This window comes from Eublepharis macularius, chromosome 9 (assembly GCF_028583425.1).
Source record: "Eublepharis macularius isolate TG4126 chromosome 9, MPM_Emac_v1.0, whole genome shotgun sequence".
In the NCBI taxonomy this organism is placed as follows: Eukaryota; Metazoa; Chordata; class Lepidosauria; order Squamata; family Eublepharidae; genus Eublepharis; species Eublepharis macularius.
The window spans coordinates 13,490,785-13,509,787 of NC_072798.1; the positions used below are offsets into that span (position 1 = coordinate 13,490,785).

Below are 19,003 nucleotides of genomic sequence, written 5' to 3' on the forward strand. Positions count from 1 at the left end.
GGGGAGAATGTGCATTCCGGGGTCTGGGATCCAGTTTGAAAATTATGGTTTGAAAAGAAGTCTCGTTACTTCTATGCCAAGTTTATGTCGGTGCAGAATCAAACTTGGATGTTCATAATGAAGCAAGAGGAGAATTTGTGATCTGTGTAAAACATTTGCAAAAATCCATAGTGTCTTGCATTTGATGCTTGCTTTATCAGAAGGATAAAAATATATTGGCTGTGATTGAAAGAAAATACTGTAAAGGGAACAACATTAGCAGATGCAGTTTCTTTGATTTCTCTGCATCAGTTCCCTACTGCTGATAAAGCAATTCCAATTACTAGAGGTCAGAATAAAATTTGTAGGTGCCCGGATTTTGCTAACCCCAGTCACGTTATTTTCTCCCGTGTGCTTATTCTATTCTGATTTATTCAGTCTAAACAGGTTGTGCAAAAACATGTTACTTTATATGCACATCAAGGAATTGTGTGTTTTTGCACAGTTCTCACTTCAGACATGGCAAAGTTGAAAAGTGATCTAACGACTGACTTCCAAACTCTTCTATTAAAGAGGCACCAATGGAATGCCCTCTTGATCTCTCCCACCTGGAGCCATTGATCAGGTCCCAAGCCCCACCCCCACCTGCCAGAAATTGATGCTCTGTAGTTCCCGCTGCCATGTCTACTGCTTGCATTGGTAGTTTGACCCAGTGTAGATCAGCCTTCAAGAATTTATTTAGGATACACTTCTTAAATTTGATTGCAGTGCCAAAAATACTATTTGACAGAGATATCTAAACTTAAAGACTGATTTTTTTAAAAAGAAAAAAACATTTTGTCAGCTCTGAGAAATAAAGGGACCATTTCTAACGACATGCCCAAGATGATAGTTGAGAATTGAATGGTGTCAGAGTTGCTAGGCTTGACTTTCCCACTTTTCAAACAAATATGCTGTCATTTTCTTTCATAAACAGAGTGGAGAATAAATCAGTGAGAGCAGTACATCATTTAAGAGCATTTCTACAAAAGCCAGTGTGTGAGTGTTTAGTGTTTGGGAGCAGGGAGGGGGAGAGGGAAAACTCTCAATATGGAACATTGCTTGCAACTCTTAAAAGTGTTTGGGGGATTATGAAGTGTATGTAGTAGTTAGAATTGTGTCAATTAAAGATAAAGATGAAGTGTTTGAATACTGCAGTACAATGCATACACAGTAAGGGCAGATTTCATGTGATCATATTTTCCATGCGGTTAACAAGTGATAGTTATGCATTAAACAATCTCAAGCCTATCATTTAATAACTGCTTCTTCACATGATCATTTAAATTAGCCCTCACCATGCTTAAGTCTTCTGCAATGCTAATATCTCAAGCATTGCTTTAATCTTGAACTAACTAAATCAACTGTAAAATACTAAAGCTGTGTATTGTCTTGTACTGGGCAACAGTGTTTATGAAACTGGTACATAATCGTAAGAGGAATCATTTTCTTTTGCAGTGGAAACTCAGCTTTAACTTTAAAAAATAAGTTGACCAATCAATAGAACGAAAATTCTTAAAGAATATAGTTAAAATACAACTAGTATGATAAATGTTTTGCAAGTGTTTGAATAAGAGCAAAGAACTATTTAAAGATGCACTTTACTCTCTAGATTTTTTTTCTCTTTTCTGTTTCCCCAAGTTATAAGTTACTAAATTAAGACATGTTCTTCAGTTCATCAGTCTTTGAAACCATGACATCTGTTAATTTGTTACTTTGTCTATTTCCTTTGAGTTGTATGTTGTTTGAAAGCTCGTGTCTTGAAATTTGAGGTCCCGTCCTACTGTTTCACATGCCAGAATAGGAGTCTGGCAGCTTAAAGGTTAACATTTTATTCCAGTATAAGCATTCATGAACAAAAAGATGTATGGGCTATGATCCACGTAAGCTTGTGCTGCAGTGAAATTTTGTTAGCCTTTAAAGTTCTACAAGAATCCTGTTTACTTTTGCTACAACCATTTAGCAGATGATAATTCTAGACTAGCAGCATTGCTATCGTCACTTAGCTAGGGTCTTTTAAAACTGAGGCCCAGGGGCTTTACTCTGTTAGAGATGCCAGTGATTTGATCTAAATGATCTCTTTTCTTCTCTATACAGAATATACAGCTTGATATTGTCATACTGAAGATTAATTTTTTTAATATTAATTTCTTAATCATTTCACTCACAATAGTATATTACTTCTGTTTCTTAATGATTGGCTATATTTCTTACATCTGTTTTCTTTGACTGGTTAATGTTTTCTCTTACCAGTTTCTCAATCAGTATCTTTACTTTGAAGCTTTTGCTTACAGACAAGTTTATACTTTCCCGTCATAAACATTAACAAAAATGCAACGTAATAGGATACTTAGTAATCTAGGAACAGTACTGCATTGCCTCTTCTAGATGTTTTGATTTTTCCTTTTGTATCATTTTTTTCAGGAATTAGGGCCTCCACCAGCCTTGGGGTATTTTTATGGTTTGTCAAGAGAACAGTAGTACTAAATGACAACAATCTGCTGGTTAGCAATTTTTCAAGCTTTGTGTGTCCCTTTTGTCCAATCGCTGTTACTTGTGCCATTGCTTAAGTAACAAACTATGCTAATTAAATATTTTCAAAAATTCAGGCCATTGTCTTTTTTCAGTATGAGAGAAATGTTAAAACTGTTAATCATAAATAATGATGATGATAATAAATAAAGAATATCTTGAAGAATAATTAGTACCAAAGCTGCATCTCTGTACCACTAGTTCTCTTCCTCTTGAATCATATTCTGGTGTAAATTCTGAAGTGTTAAATATCCCAGACTTTCTTGTCAAATAGTCACTTTTCCAGGTTTCTGTGGAATAGAGAACTGTCATATCATTATTCTGTTATAGCAGTTCATGTAAAACTAGGGTTCCAAAATGTCACATCCCAACATCCAGTTTTACACTTTCAAATTTCCTTCTTTCATTTTGACAGGATTCATCTTATATATACATAATTATAGATGGTTAAGAATTCTTACAATGCACTCATCTAACTTTTTGACCAGAAATTTCCCATTTTTAATGGGATATAGAAACTGAAGGTTAGACAGATATTCACACTGTGCCTGTAGAAGCTGCCTCTTGCTGCTTTTACTAATGCAGATTCTACGTCCACTCCAGATATTAAATTAACCAATGGTGCCTTATGTAACACAGCTATAATTGCTATGCATAATTTCTAAGATGCTGCTTGCAGGTTAACCCTGGCATGTCTTCCGCTAAGTTGTCAGTATTAGATTTTTAGGGAGCAGCAGCAACTACCTGGCTTTTGTGTTCAGATTGAATTCTTCCAGAATGAGTGTAGCATATTTCTGTAGCAATCTTTGAATTGGGTGCAAGCCTACATGTATTTCTATGCAATTACCTTCTGCCTCTTCTGCTTTTCTCCCTGCTGCTGCGGCATATCTCTTAAAGCTTCTTTCTAACTAGTTTTTCATCACTTAAAAGCAACAGTTATAATAAAGTAGCTCAGTTGGCTTTATCAAGTTACTATTCGATAGGAATTCAGCAATTTTTAATAACGTTTTCTGCAAGTTTAGGACTAGATTTGGAGTAAGACAGCATGGCACATCCATCCTTCTGAAGACTAAAAACGTAGCTTTGTGTGTGAAAAATGACTCCCCTTCCTGATTTAATCTTTGCTAATCATGACGTTCTGTGAGTTTCACAAGGGCATTCTCCTTGGTTTGAATAGAAATAAGAACATTACACTTTAAACAAAGAAATTATATTTACACACAGTCTTGTTTCATTGAGATACAAAATCAAAGGGAGCTGTGCATCTTGAACTGTTTATTTCTTGCAAAACTTAAATTTAAGGCTGAGTTCCACTGTAATGTTAGTCTGGAAAAGGAGGACCAGTGAAATGCAGAACTTTTCTCTTTAAAGTTTTGTGTCTTATCGAATATGAGTTTGCCAAATTTTCTTCATCTGCTACAGATTAGGTATGCCATTGTTGCTGCCAACTGGCGGCGTGCACCGTGCTACTTAAAGGCACTGACTGGAGGTTTATCGCATCACTTGTTCGCATGCACCTCCCCTAGGAGAGCACGGAGCCTGGTAACAGCCTCATCTGTATCTTAGCTTCATTTTCTTATTTTGTAATACTGTTAATTATAACTGGAAATTAGCCTTTGAATATAAGCAAGGGTTAGCTGGTGGTGATTAATGGCACTGCAAACATGTATCCCAAGGTAGAACTTGGGTGCAAACGTATGTTTATGTTAAATGTCTTATGCTTGGTACCAGCAGACCTTTTACTTGCCATCTCTATCTGCTTTAAAGACAAACGTTTGGCTAAAGGGACCATATGAATGGGCTTCTCTTAAAGTTTGCTCTATTAATCTGAGTTAGGCTGTGATTTTTTTTTTTACCGATACGTCTTTATAAAATGACTTTAGAAGATAATTGGGTTGGGAAATGGTAAACAGCCATCATTTAATAGCTACAAGAACTAATTTCATTATTTGCCTGTAGGGTGTAAATTACTCTCTAGCTTGTTATAAGGTCCTTGCTGAGGAACCTTTGTGGAATTTAAATTTCCAACATTTTCAATGTTTTTTTTTAAAGAAAGCTAAAAGGCCAGCAAGTGTATTAATGCTACTAATTTAAACTGATGTATAAAGCCAAAACAATGACCACGTTTCCCCCCATGGAATCCTTGGTGACAGTGCTGCAAATGCTCTAACCCTGCCCCCCCCCCATCACTATCATTGCCAGGGTTCCTTATGGAAATAAATTGCAGCCAAACCCCTTTTAAATTCCATCGTATTGACAACACTCCCTACCCATCCTGGCAAGATTTCCTTGCAGTGGGATTCTCAACTCAAGCTCACATTGCAACAGTCAAAATGATGACAGTTTTTAACTAATCCTTAATCAGACTCCTAAGAGCCCCGTGGCGCAGAGTGGTAAGCTGCAGTACTGCAGTCCAAACTCTGCTCACGACCTGAGTTCAATCCTGGCGGAAGTCTTGTTCAGGTAGCTGGCTTAAGGTTGACTCAGCCTTCCATCCTTCCGAGGTTGGTAAAATGAGGACCCAGTTTCCTGGGGGGAAAGTGTAGATGACTGGGGAAGGTGAAGGCAAACCACCCCGTAACAGAAGTCTGCCAAGAAAACGTCGTGATGTGACGTCCCCCCATGGGTCAGTAATGACTCGGTGCTTGCACAGGGAACTACCTTTACCTTTACCTTAATCAGACTCCTACTTCCACTCTAGTCTACTGATGCAGACATTTGAGGATCGAGCTTTTGATAAGCATAGCAATTCGTATATTTCTTTGACATTATCATAATGGCACTGTTTTTTCAGATTTTTAGTCAAAATCTGGAGAATGTGAAAATTTGAGGAATGAATAATAGGATTGCATGGGCTTCTCTGTACATCATGAACTACACAATTCTTTTGGTATGTTTGTGTGGGGGAATGAGTGTATGCTGCAACATACGCATGATAACATTTTCTACCGAGTCCATTCCTTGTGAAGGAAGAAATGGCTGTAGAAAAAATACAGCGCATCCATTCCCTCGTGCAAAACCACTGCTACTGCGTTTTTAAAAACAAACCTTATTTATAAGAATTCTAGGCTGATCAAAGGAGAATTACGTATATAAATCATGTCAACTCCAGTCTTAATAAGAATTAAGATAACTGCTGCCCCCCTGTGATACAAAATAAAATTTGACGCTTAGTGATCTTAAGCTCTATAGACTGAACATGTATAAGAATTTATACCTTTATTAATTGAAGAAGCTTGTTTATTTTATTTTATTTTATTAAAAAAACACCCTTGGAATGTTTTAAGTGCATGCAAATGAGCACAAAAAGCTGGAACACTGGCAAGGCACACTGACGATTTGGGGGCATTTGCTTCACCTGTACTTACTCTTACACTTTTTATTTTTTGTGTCTCATGTAGGTGATGTTCAGTTCATTGATTATGAGTACTCTGGATACAATTACTTGGCTTACGACATTGGAAATCACTTCAATGAATTTGCAGGTAGTTTAGTGCCATGGTTTCCCTAAATAAGTCTCATTTGAGGTTCTTGGTTAAGAAGACTGTGGTCATTAGTGGGCAGACTGGAAATTCATTCTAATTTTCTCCCTGATCAAGAGTAGTGCTTGTAAGCCTCCTTCTCTCTTTCCCTTTCATGGTATACACAGTGGGCAGTGTCCGAATTGGGGAAAGTCCATGGTTGTTTGAACATTTGAGTCTCTTTTACCCTGGATATTATCCTTGGTATAGAATCCTCTGGAGAATGCATCTGTGTGGTGATAGGAGGCAAGGTGGGGGGTAGAGTGCAGGTTGAAGGACCCTTTGTTCATCGTTGTTCTTCTGGGCAGTCCCGCATTGGGACTGCACACACTTGCGGGCTAGCTTGAAAAAGATTTTTTCTAGCTCTTTAAAATCTGTAAGAGGGCACTTCCGGTTTGGGATCCATGGAGGTTTAACGCAGCTCTAACCGTGGAGCTGACCGGGCTGCCGTTTAAGTGGCCGGCGGGGCAAAACAAAGCCCGCGGCCAACTGTTCTCAGGCGGAGAACAGGCATAGAACGCTCAAGTACCTCAGGGTGCGTTGATCTCGGGCGAGGGGGGGTCCTACGCAACGGATCCTCTCCCGACCCTTGAGGTCCCACCCTAAGACAGGTCGGCTATAATCTCTGCGGCAGTCCTGGTGCCAATGCGGTTGGCATAAGACCCCCATGCCCAAGCTTCAACAGGGGAAAGAAGAGCGGATGGGAATCTAAGATTGAAACAGCGATTACAACCCACGGAAAGTGAATGAGAAGGTAAAGATCACTCTCTCTTGAAACGGGACAGATTACTTAAAGTAAAGAAAATGCTGATTGTGAAGCAGAGTCCCCACTTCCCTCAGGCATACTTGACTAGGGCGTAAGCTCCGTCCGCAGCATTCCTGCAAGGAGTCCCTCTTAGAGACATCTGCCAAGCTGCCATGTGGTCTTCAGCGGGCACCTTCGTCAAGAATGCCAGAAGAGTGTCAGTGGGAACAGCTGCCCTGCAATGTGGCTGATCCAGTCGCACCCTCCTCAGTCACACGTGGGACTGCACCGTAGAATGATGATGAAAACAGGGTTGCACTTACCTGTAACTGTTGTTCACTGAGTTGTCTTCTGTGCAGGTACACATTCCCTTCCTCCTGCCCCGCTGCATGTACAACATTTTTGCCTGTATCTTTCATTCCTCCAGCAGCTCAGGAGAACTGAGGCAGGTGGGTGGGGGGACTCTGCCTCACAACTTGCATTCTTAGTGGGGAAACCTCTGTGCATGTGTAGTAGAGGCTGAGTACCCTCGTACAGATGTTAAGAGCTAGAAAAATCTCTCTGCGGCTGGCCTGCGCATGTGCAGTTCCAAGGTGTGCCTGCACTGAAAACACTCAACGTACAACAGTTACAGGCAAGTGCAACCCTGTTTGATTTCAGCTATGCTGAGCGAGTTGTCCTTTGTTTTAAATTCTCAAGCTCCTGTTGTATTTTACCCATTTTCACTTGCTTCTCATATATATTCTATATTCCAAAATGTAATAATAAGTGTCATAAGAGGAAGACAGCAAAACTTCACCTGAACCATATCTGACAGAGAAATGATTTGTGCATTGGAAGCTGGAGATTTGTGTCTTATTAACGTACTAAAAGCCATGTGCCTTTTCCCCATACATGATAGTTTGAGTTGCTGATCAGTTAAAGGGTTCTGTCCGAATCAGCTCCTGTGAGAGCAGAAATGTACTTCTGTTCACTCAGTCAATGCAGTGTCTGCAGATTCCCCCCTTCCCACTGCAGCACACAGTGACACATCCTGCCCCTTTACCAAGGGGTCTCCTAGCACTGAGCAGCAGTATTTGGGAAGGAGGCAGAAAGTAGGAACGGGGAGGTGGAAAGCAATCTTAACAGTCTTCTATAATCTGTGCATTTCAGTTGATGGGTAACAATGCAGAAACAAAACTTCGGTTTGTTCTCTGAGTAAGGACCTGCTGGAACGTTGAACTTGTTTGTAATTTATACTTTTTTTTTTTTAGGAGTCAGTGAGGTAGACTATAGCCTCTATCCAACCAGAAAACTGCAAGAGCAGTGGCTGAGAGCTTACCTTGAAGCCTACAAGGACTATAAAGGATTTGGAACAAATGTTACCGAGAAAGAAGTTGAGGTGCTGTATGTTCAGGTCAACCAGTTTGCACTGGTAGGTTTAAAATGTTTTCAGCATACGCAGTCCAGCTTTGTTCTTTCAACACAAATCTTTAAAAATTCTGGACCACGGAATCTGGGTTTGGAGCCTAAGCACACCCAATAGAGCTGTGCTCAGAACACAACTTTGGTTTGGCTAGTTTGATTTAACTCTGTTTAGTGTGATGTCTAACTGGAGCCTGCCCAGCAAACAGAGGTTTGCTGGTGGGTGCTAAATTAAGATTCTGAACCGTAGGTTGAAGCTGATCTGTTGTTCTGACGTCTGAATGCAGCAGTCACAGCATTCAGCACCCCGTCCCCTCTTATCCTGTGGGCAGTAGCGCAGAGCAGAAGAGAAATCTAGCCTCACCGGCTGCATTCAACAATTGATGGTGCTCTTCTCCGGACAAGCCTTCTGCTGGTGATGCCTTGTGCAGGGGGCAGCTCCAGCCAGGATGTCCGATAGAAATTGCTCAATGTTTTTATTGTCAGAAGCCATTCACCTCTCTCATTTTGACATACCTTTGCTCCTGTTTTCTCAGGGGGAGAGCAAGTGACCTGATTATGTTTTCCTTCCCAGTTTAGAAAGTGCATTAGATAGGAGAGGGAGTAGGAAGGAGACTGCTTAGCCTAGACTGAGGAGGAGGTTATACTTGTCCTATAATTTCTCCCCTCTCCCTCTGTCTCTCTCCCCCTGCCCCACATTAATCGCAGCCAATCGATAGAGAATGGACTGTGTGCATAGTGAAACATTTCCAACAGCTTGCAACACACTGGACCTTAGGATAATATCATAGAATCATAGAGTTGGAAGGAGTCTTACAGATCATGTAGTCTGCCCCCCCCCATAGCAGGAACAGCCTAAAGCATCCCTGTCAACTATTCATCCAGTTGCTCCTTGAAGACTGCCAATGAGGGGGAACCCACCACATCCCTAGGCAGCCAATCCTACTGTCAAATTACTCTTAACATGAAGTTATTCCTTATGTCCAGCCGGTACCTTCTTTCCTGTCGTTTAAACTGATGGAGTCCTATCCTCTGTTGCCAACAGGAACAGCTCTCTTACCTCCTCTAAGTGACAGCCTTTTAAATACTTAAAGAGAGCAGTGATGTCTCCCCTCAGCCTCCTCTCCTTCAAAACGAACATTCCCCGTTCCCTCAGTCTTTCCTCGTAGGGCTTGCTCTCCAGGCTCATTATCATCCTGGTTGCTCTCCTCTGCACCCGTTCCATTTTGTTCACATCCTTTTTGAAATGAACCCTCCAGAACTGACCACAATACTCCCCGTGGGGCCTGATCAACGCAGGGATTCTGCTTGGTGGCAAGAAAGGAGACAAGCAGCAGATTAACTGTGATATACAAACAGTTCTCTTAAACACTTAGGGTAGACTAAGTAGGAGTTGTATATCATGATATCTGAACACAGCCTAGCTACATCTTTCTAAGGCAAGGACATTGCCTTCCTTCAGCCTGCTAGGTCTAAAATTTTTGTGAGCAAAAGTGGCTGTTCTCGATTAAACTCGAAAGCCTTTACTGTGTGGGGTGAGACTGTACATCTTTATTTTAGAAAAAGCCATAACTTTAGAAGTATTTTGTTTGAAAATGCTTTCAGGATACATATAGGCATTTCCTTAGTTTTAATAGGGTGTTTGAGAATCTGGCTTGGGCAACTGCTTGACTGCGACACTGTCTTAACAATTGCTATGTTTGTGCTTATGGGGATGGAATTTAGCAAAAGGTTTAGGGTTGGTCCTCCCAGTTAGCTGGCCACACATGAGCAAGCTGCCAGAAATAGATCTTCAATGTTTAGTAAACATCATTATGTAGAAGATTACATTAGAAGAAACAGGAACTATATTGAGCATGAGTTCTAAACACAGAAGCACATTGGTATGGTTTTGCTTTGAAAGATTTCCAGATATACAACATCTGAGACTCCCCAGGATAAAGACTTAAAGGTTACATAAGTAGTTCAGGAAGCAATTTACCTCTCCAGTGTGAGGTTTTACCTAGGACAATTTCAGTGATCTATGTCACTTGCAGCATGGGTGGCCACAAAACAAATCATTTGCAAGTTCCAAGCTTCCGTTAAGCACATCAGCAACAACTGAATCATCCTGAACTTCCAATCTGCCCCACAGTCTGTGTTAAAAAGTGGATGAGGGGTAACAACACAGACTCAGGATTTTTTTAAAAAATGACTTTAATTAACAGTGAATTTCCTCATTAACACGGTATTCTCTGTTGGCATTATACAAACTCTAAAGAAGTTTTTAAAGCTTGATTGAGGAAGAAGAGAAATAAGTTTCAAAGGAGAGTAGTCTTTGAGCCCTTCAGAACAAGACAAATCCCACTGCTGTCATAGGCACCTTTGGTGCTTTTTCCGAGGTGCATTGAAAGGGAGGAATAGGGGGGGGGGGGAACCATAAACTCCCAAGGGCTTGAAAATCTTTAGAGCATTTAGTACTTCTTTTTTGCTCTGCATACTAGTCTCAGCACAGCAAACATATTAATACCATCTTTAGGGCTGGATCCAGACAAAATTTTTCAACAGCCGAACAGAATTTTCCTGCCTCCCCCATCCCACTGATCTCCAAAAAATTTTGCTCCTGAGGGGTAGGGGGCGCTGAAGAATGAGGAGGGGGTATGCAGTTGGAATTGCTAGAAATTGCCAATTTAGTTTGGATCCAACCCTCATTCTAGACTTTCATTTGTACTGTTACTTGCAGTTTTAAATAACTTTTTTGTTGGACCTTCTCTCTTGTTTTTATTAACTGCAGGCCTCTCACTTCTTTTGGGGATTATGGGCCCTGATTCAAGCAAAATATTCCACCATTGAATTTGATTTTTTAGGGTAAGTGTTCAAACTGTAAATCTTTTTCTGCTCATGAACGTCTAGTTCAGATACTGATTTGGTACATAGTTGCCCGCGGGCAGCTGTATTGCCAGCTCTGAAATGCAGGATTTTTTGTTGTTTCTGATATATTTTCTAGAGCTGTCAAGTGAATTGATTAACCATCTAGCATTTAACTGACTAATTGATTAAAATACATTTTCGTAGAACCAAAACCTTGACCTTGGCACCAAGAATTGCATTTGCTCACATTCCTCCTGCAGATGAAAAAATTCCAGAAATTATGAAGTCTTGGGTGGGGGGCAGCACTGCTTTGGGGTTTTTTGGATACATCCAGAAGTTTTTAGATGATCTGCATTGCTTAATCATGTTGTGAATTCATATCATGTAGATAGTATTTACAAATTGAGGTGTTCCTGAGTAGAATCTTATCTCAATCATGAATTCATTAGATGGCCTTAGGCCAGCCATTCTGTCTGAGCCCAAGCCACCATATGAGGATAATAATATTGATCTACCTTGCAGAACTCTTGTAAGAATTATAATATGACAAGTGGGGGGACCTTCAAAGTCTTGTGGGAGATACCTCTGCATCTTTCCTACCCTTATTATTTCCTGTTTCCCTCCTTGTGGGAGCCTCCATATGCTCACCTTTCCCTGCTTCCTTCTGTCCTTCACAGCTAGCCACAAACCTCCCTTTTATCTTACCCACACACACACACGTGGACCCAAAGCTATTTATAGTATTCTCCTCTCCATATTATCCTCACAACAATCCTGTGAGGTAGGTAGTGGGGATTTGAGCCTGCATCTCCCAGATCCTAATATGAAACTAACCACTACACCACACTGTCTTTCATGGTGTGACCGCTGCAAGCAGGCAGGCCTAGATGAGTCATCCAAGTCACCTGGTGGTTGCTGCCAGGTCTGGCCCTGATGAATCCTCCCTCAAAGGCCAAAACAGCTCTGGAAGGGGCCCTGCCCCCTCCCCCTGCATTTTCCTGACAGAAATCAGGCTCTGAAGGCTGGTAATACTGCTGTGGCAAGAGCCACTCAGGGCATCTGTTGCTTAAAGCTGCAGGTGCTCCTTTGATCATTTTGGCAGGTTTAATACACCAATGTTCTTTTTTTTTTTTAAGATTTCGGGTTTGTAAAAAGATCTGTCTTGTCTGTCCATGGCCCCTGTCTCCGAATTTAAGTATCCATAGATGGTGCCATGTTGAATATTAGATATATAACGATTTATGTGATGTGCTGTGAACATCAGAAGCATATTATACTTGCTAACTATTATTAATAGTAGTGACTACTGATTTCAACTTGAGTCCCTAATTTTATGACAGTGCTTTCTTGATTAACAGTTTGCCAGACTTCGACTAGGTGAAATGTCTTAGGAAGTGGAAAGAGTGTATCCCATCAGCTGATAAGTCTTTAAAAGTTTTTCCAATTTACAGTTTACAAAAATGTTTCTAATGTGCAACAAATTAAGTTGCCACTAGATGGCAGAAAAAGTTAAAAATTCGCTGTTAACTGGAAAAAGCTGATACTGGGGAAAGGGCTAAATTTGTCATACAGGTGTTAAGAATCTAAATGTTTTTATTTCTTGAAATAGGTATGCAATTGTTCGCTTCAATCAGTACTTCAAAATGAAGAATGAAGTCATGACATTAAAACTTCCTGAGTAACAACTAAGAACTTCAGTTTATCTATATCTGAATAAGATTCCTTCTGTCTTTTGTCTGAGTACAGATAATGGAAAAAGCTAAAAACATTTGTTAGTTTTGTAATGTTCCTATGGTGGTTTTTGCTTTTCATTGATGCCTCTAAACAATCTTTTAATGTTAAACCTGAAATGAAGATCTTACTGCTGTTGTAGAAGGAATAGAAACATTAGGTTTATAAAACATAGGGAGAGCAAATTTAATCCTTTCTCGTAATTTTTAACGTGATATGTGAATTATTTATTATGAATTTAACATTCCATTGCTGCTTTTCATCAGTTCTTTTCAAGGGATGGGGTGTAGGCTATGAGACTGGGATGGAAGGTTTTCACATCTTATGTTGTAGTGACATTAACTTATGAGAAACATGGTCAGTATAAATGTTTTAAAACTGCAAACAAACAAACAAACTTAAACATGGATAGGATCAGTTTGGCTTCAAGTGCAAGTCACTGATGCTGATTAATTAGAGTGCAAGGCTGGGACAAAGCTATTTTCACAATGATACCTCTCCAAGCTCTACCTAAATACTGTGAAAAATAATTCAGCATCTCTCGTGCTTAGCATACAGATTAAAATTTTGCAAAGACCTGCTCATTTAGTGAAAGCGTATTCCCCCACGCTCATTTCTTGCAAATACTTTTAAAGCTGTAAGAGACTTTCAACTTCAAATATAAGCTTTAAGTGACCACTATTCTACAGTGTCATGTTGTTCCCTAGCTTAAAGGATTGTTCAAAATTCAGTGAATGGTTTGGCATATAGTACAAGGAACAGGCATGTCTATAAAGTACAGTGAGAAAATCCAATAGAATAATTAGTTGAGCAATCCTGTAGTGTTTGGGAGCAAAGCTATGCCAGAGGCTTATGATTTGTTCAATTTTTCTTGGTTTTCTAACCTTTCTTGCTTTTGCTGTCTAGTCTGCAGTACTTATTTACTTTAGTAAATTCTGTCCATATTTCCTTTGCCAGAAAGGTGGCAGGCCCTTTCTACAGTTAGCCAAAGCCTCCAGCGTAAAAGATCATTCTTGAAATAGATGGTGTTTGAAGAGTGAGGATTAGAGCATAAACGCGGTTTTCTTTTTTTCAAAACTGTCCTACCAAGAATGGTTTGGATTTCAAAAATGTGAAACAGATGTTTACTCTGAGTATGCGTGTGTGTGTGTGTGTAAAGGCTTTAAATTGAGGGGAGGGAGTCACTGCGTGGAGTTGAATAGTCACACAATCAACTCCTCATATGAAACTTTTCACTTTGGTAACTTAAGTGCCCATATGTACAAAGTCTGTGTTCATATGCAGTCTGTGTAAACCCAAATATACCTTAAGTAGTGATATTATGGGGAGTCTGTTGCACAGACTCAGCAAGGATATTTATTCAGAATTATTTTATAGCACTCTGTAAATCAAACATCGCCTAAAAAGTAAGCCTGACTCGTTTACCAATGCATAAAGCAAATGAACGCGGATCAAACGTTCTTTGGTTTATTTACAAAATCAATCTCAGATTTGACACAGATTTTGCAGCATGTTTTAATTTTTCATTTCTAAAGCCACAGTCTTCAAACACCCTGCTGTAGGGTAGTTTCATGAGGCAGTAGGATTAATTGCTAGAAGGTAGTCTGTAGTCCTCAAGCATGATTTTAATGCTAGGGGATTACCTCTTGGTATAGTTTCTTAAATTGGGCAGCTTCTTGATGTTCAGTCTTAAACCAACTAGTTACAGAAACGAGGCAAAGATGTTACTGGAGCTTTAGAAAATTTCAAACCTGAATAGATTTGCTCCTGGAGAAACTGAATTCCTTTATCAAGGTCCGACTCTGTCTCCATGCATTTTAGTGCATTTCTTTTTAATACCATCTTCTAAAATCCTTACTTCATTGAAATACACGGATGTTACAGGACTGTGAAAGACCTTAATTTTCAAAAACCTGAAAATAATTTGGTTAAACAGTACTTGAGTATAACAAGTACTGTTTTGAAAGCTGTACACTGGAGGACTGGATCTTGTTCTTTCTGATGCCCGTTAGGCTGTAAGGAATATTGGGCGATGACTATTGTCATTCTGTTTTGTGAACGTTTTTCGGAGATGGAGATGCCATCCTTATTTGTCTAATCAAAATGCACCACTCTCAGAAGGCTCAGTTGCTGGTGCCGAAAGACCGTTCATCTGTTTAATTCCACTGAAGGGAGAAGGAAAGCCTAGATTGTGTGTTCAGACTGAGCTTAATCTGAATGACAACAGCGACAAATCTTTGTGCAGATAATGGAGGCTTCTGTCGATAAGCGACTTTTCTGCGGAGTTTCCTTATGGCTGCTTTTCAGCTTTGTTCCTAAATTCACCAAATCTTATTTACATCATGCGCACAACAACTGCTGTTTTAAGTTGTTTTCAGAATGAATACCCTATTAGCTCTTCTTGAAGATGAACGACTGCAGCCAGCACAGTTTTTAGATCAGGTATGAATCTGATCTTAGTTTCTAAACGATAGTCATTTTTCCTTCTGAGCTCCTGAAGTGGCCTTCTGTGAGAAAACCAGAACTTTTTTTTAATATTTGAGACACCCTCCTCCCCCCAAGTTTTAGAAACAACCTTACCTAATTCTAGCTTTTACTTGCCAACAAGTTACTCTGTTGCCTTTACGTTTAAACTGCAGATTTTGAATGCCATCACCAATGACACTGTAACAAATGAACTGACAATACGAAGAGATTATTAATAATGGCATTCATCCCTGTGTAGCATCAGCCTACAGACCGTAGTGGCCTAGTTGCTTTCTTAAAGCAGAAATGCGTGTATCTTTCTCATCACACTTTGGCAATCAGACCAGGTTAACCTATGCCTGATTGATCAAGAAGATATCAAAGCATCATGGGTAACAGCAGTGCTTTTTTTTTTTTGGTAAACAAAAAAGTGGCCGTACTCTCATATAAGGTTGCACCGAGTTCCACCAATTCCCTCCTCGGGACTTAGGTGAGCCTCAAGAAAAGCTCCTGGTACTCAGTATCCGTGCGTACTGTCACAAAAAAAAAAAAAAGCCCATGGTATTGGTGATGGGTTTTTTGTATTGTTTTCAACTCTGGCCTGGGATTCTTCATCTAAATTTTGCAGAAGGCTTAGCTAACCGATTCATGGTAACCAGGTCTGACTGTGTATATACAATAGTGTAAATAACCATTTGTATACTAGTGTGAATTGTATGGTATCTTGCATTTACAAACTTATGTATTTCATTGTACTCTCCTTTTTTTTTGTAGAAATTTTGATGTAAAGAAAATAGTTCTTTATGTGCTGACCTCTTTTGTTAAACTGAACTCTTTCAAGGGGAACTGCTTCGGGTAGCAACAGGATACAGTATCTGGGAGTACACATTTAGCTTTCATAATACACTTTTCAGTGTGCCTGTAGCGTCTGCGTTCCTGTTAGCACATCGACTTCGAAGGAAGTAATCATTTTGAAAATGAGCGAGTTAATAAAATAATCGACTTTAAGTGGCAATGCTCACTATTCCAGTAGGGAGCAGATTGGCTAATTAGAGGGGGGGGGATTTCCCAATTGAGAGACCAACTTAATTTCTAAAAATGTTGTGGTATGTTAGGGCATCTATAGGGGGCTTTTGCTGAAGAAAAGGTTTGTGCAGGTTCCTTTCATGAGAGCATAGGCCCTTGTAAGTGAGATACAGGAGCAACATCAAAGCTTTTTTTTTTAAAAAAAACCCTAAACTGGCATGATTAATATGACATGAACTGATCAGTGATTCTGGCCCATGCTTGCAGTGAAACGATGGTCAAATAAATGAGAGAACATGGTGCCAAGACAAGTTTCCTTAAGCCTGCTGAATATTAGGCAGTCATGTTTTTTAAAATGTAGTTTTGCCACCACCCCCGCCACGTTGACTTTCTGAAAAATGTTGCTCGTTTCAATAGAGGGAGGGCTCTTTCACTGTTAGTTGTGCAGTTGTATTCAAAGTTGGCTTCCATCTTCCCCCATTCCACAGCAAAGCTTTTAGAATAGTCTCTCAATGATCCCAGTTTTTGGAAAGAATCTCTAATCTAGTTAAAACTAGTATTCCTCATTGATCTGGCATACATGTTGGGAGCTGGTATTGCACTCCATTGCACCTGGCTTGACTGAGATTGCAAATGCATTTAACTGTAGAACTTGAATAAGAAGACTGAGGCGGTACAATCACACACCACCAGATAGAGCATGACCAAGTAGACCTTTGTGGCATGCAAATTTCTGGAACGGAAGAAAGTAAATAAGAGAATTGCTGGCTCATGCCACTGCTAAGGCAAGTTGACACTGCATTTTGTTTTCATAGTGGTTTTAGTAAATCACATAATAGATGCTAGCATATTGGAAATTTACCAAAGTATTCTTTTTACTTACACTAACCAAGAAAATACGTTAAGAATTGTTTTGTAACTGTCAAGAATGTAATCCTGATGATAACTTCACAAAGACAGGTGAACGTAATCTTAGGGAATCAGATTTTAAACACACAGTTCAATCCAGTGCAGTGTCCAATCGAAACTCGTGAGCTCTGCATACAATTGCACTGTTAATCTAAGACTTCACATTGATACTGGCTATTGAAAAGTTGCTCTCTACCCTTTCAGTTTCTCATAGGATTGGAGTCTCTAGTCTAGTATCTGATAGTGCACTCAGAGCCTGAATAAATATTTGCATAGAGTAAGGATTGGAAAACTGAAAGGTTTGTGTGCGAATCTGCCATTTTGATCATTTCCGGCAGCCATTCAATGCTTGTCTGGAGTTGACACCAAACTTCAAGTTGCTGGATGGGTTTGAGCAAACCATTCTTGCTCTCCCGAAAAATGGAAATTAATGAATGAAAATGAATTTAATGAAAAATGCGATTTGTGCCCTAATTTGAAAGTTGTATGTGAAGTTAAACAACAAAGCACTTAAAACTAGTTGTAAAGCACTCAGCAGAAAGTGCGACAGAACTTTATAAATGTAGTAAAGGCAAATCCTTACCAGCTTCGACGGTACTGTGGGGAAGTGCTGAAGAAAAGGAAAAGCACAACCAAATGCAATATTTGAAAGGAGCAAATGTGGATAAAGAGCACATTGCGTTTGGGTTGCAGTCTGCAAAGCAAGTACAGAGCAAGTAAAGTGGTTAAGATCTAGTGGGATCTCTGGAAGAAGCGTGGATGTTTGCCGTGTACCCCTGCCTTCATAAAGCTCTTCTGACCTGGGGGAAGTTCATTCCCAGTGCACACTGGTCCTGTGACACTCCCCTTTCCATAACGGTCAGGGAGAAGGGAGCAAATGCCCCTTCCCAGGAGGGCAGCTCTTGGTTCACGCCCTTCCTCCTCTTCACTGCAGATCCCTGGCCCACTTGGCTGCTGGTTCAGATGATTCCCAGGGTCACAAGGTGCAACTTCTGGAGTTAGTAGTGACAGCTTGGAGGGGGGTAGGGGCTGATCACTGGATCCAACCAAATATCTCAAGCTTCCTAGAATACTCTCTGGCCAGCTGCCCATTACAAAGGTAGACCATAATTGTTTATGTCTGCTTTATAATTAACTATTGCAAAGTAGTCTTAGCACTGAGTATCTTGATACCTCAGGTAATTAAAGCTTAGCTTTTTAGAGTTTTCTTGAGGCCCAGTGTCCATCTTTCTCTGACGACTCGCGAGCAGTACTTCCCATGACTTTCGTCCCATTAAACATCCAAACCTATGTTTGTTGAGTCCAGTCTTGTCCTGTGAATAAAATGGGCTTGCCTGTCTAGGAAAGAGGAGGGGAAGTGACCTCCTCGGTATGTTACGAATGGAATTAAACTGTGCATTCTGTTCATTGGCTTGTACTGGAGTGAAATGTATTTCTTTTTAAGCTAAGCATTGTTGAAGCTATGTAACAAGGCCCTTTTACCATTGATTTCAATGAAGGAATGTATCTTGCAAAGAGATTTATATTATGTAAATAATTCAAAAATGGTTGTAACAATAAAGCTGGTTTCTAACTGCAATAATGGCTGCATTCGGATTTTACTTTTTTTGCTCACAAACCTGTAAAACTATATGTTTCTCTGAAATACACAAGTTTCTGTATGTCATCTGAAAACTTCCAAGGTTAGCAAAACTGGCAAAACCACCCCCAGTTGAGTGTTTCAAATAGAACATTTTTTAAAAAGATGTTTGAACTTTGAGAATGTCAAGGAAGTAAAATTCTGTAAGGAACAAGGGAAAAC

General features: G+C 39.9%; 1 protein-coding gene across 1 annotated transcript in view; it reads left to right on the plus strand.

Moving 5' to 3' along the window:
- The window catches only part of ETNK1 (ethanolamine kinase 1), a 49,930-nt gene extending 31,146 nt beyond the window's left edge, over positions 1–18,784 (plus strand). Inside the window, exons 5-8 of the mRNA XM_054989294.1 lie at positions 5,952–6,035; positions 8,070–8,230; positions 10,994–11,067; positions 12,680–18,784. Of these exons, the coding sequence (XP_054845269.1) occupies positions 5,952–6,035; positions 8,070–8,230; positions 10,994–11,067; positions 12,680–12,752 (392 nt within the window). The 3' untranslated portion in view covers positions 12,753–18,784. The remainder of the gene's footprint in view (positions 1–5,951; positions 6,036–8,069; positions 8,231–10,993; positions 11,068–12,679) is intronic.
- Positions 18,785–19,003: the final 219 nt, after the last annotated feature.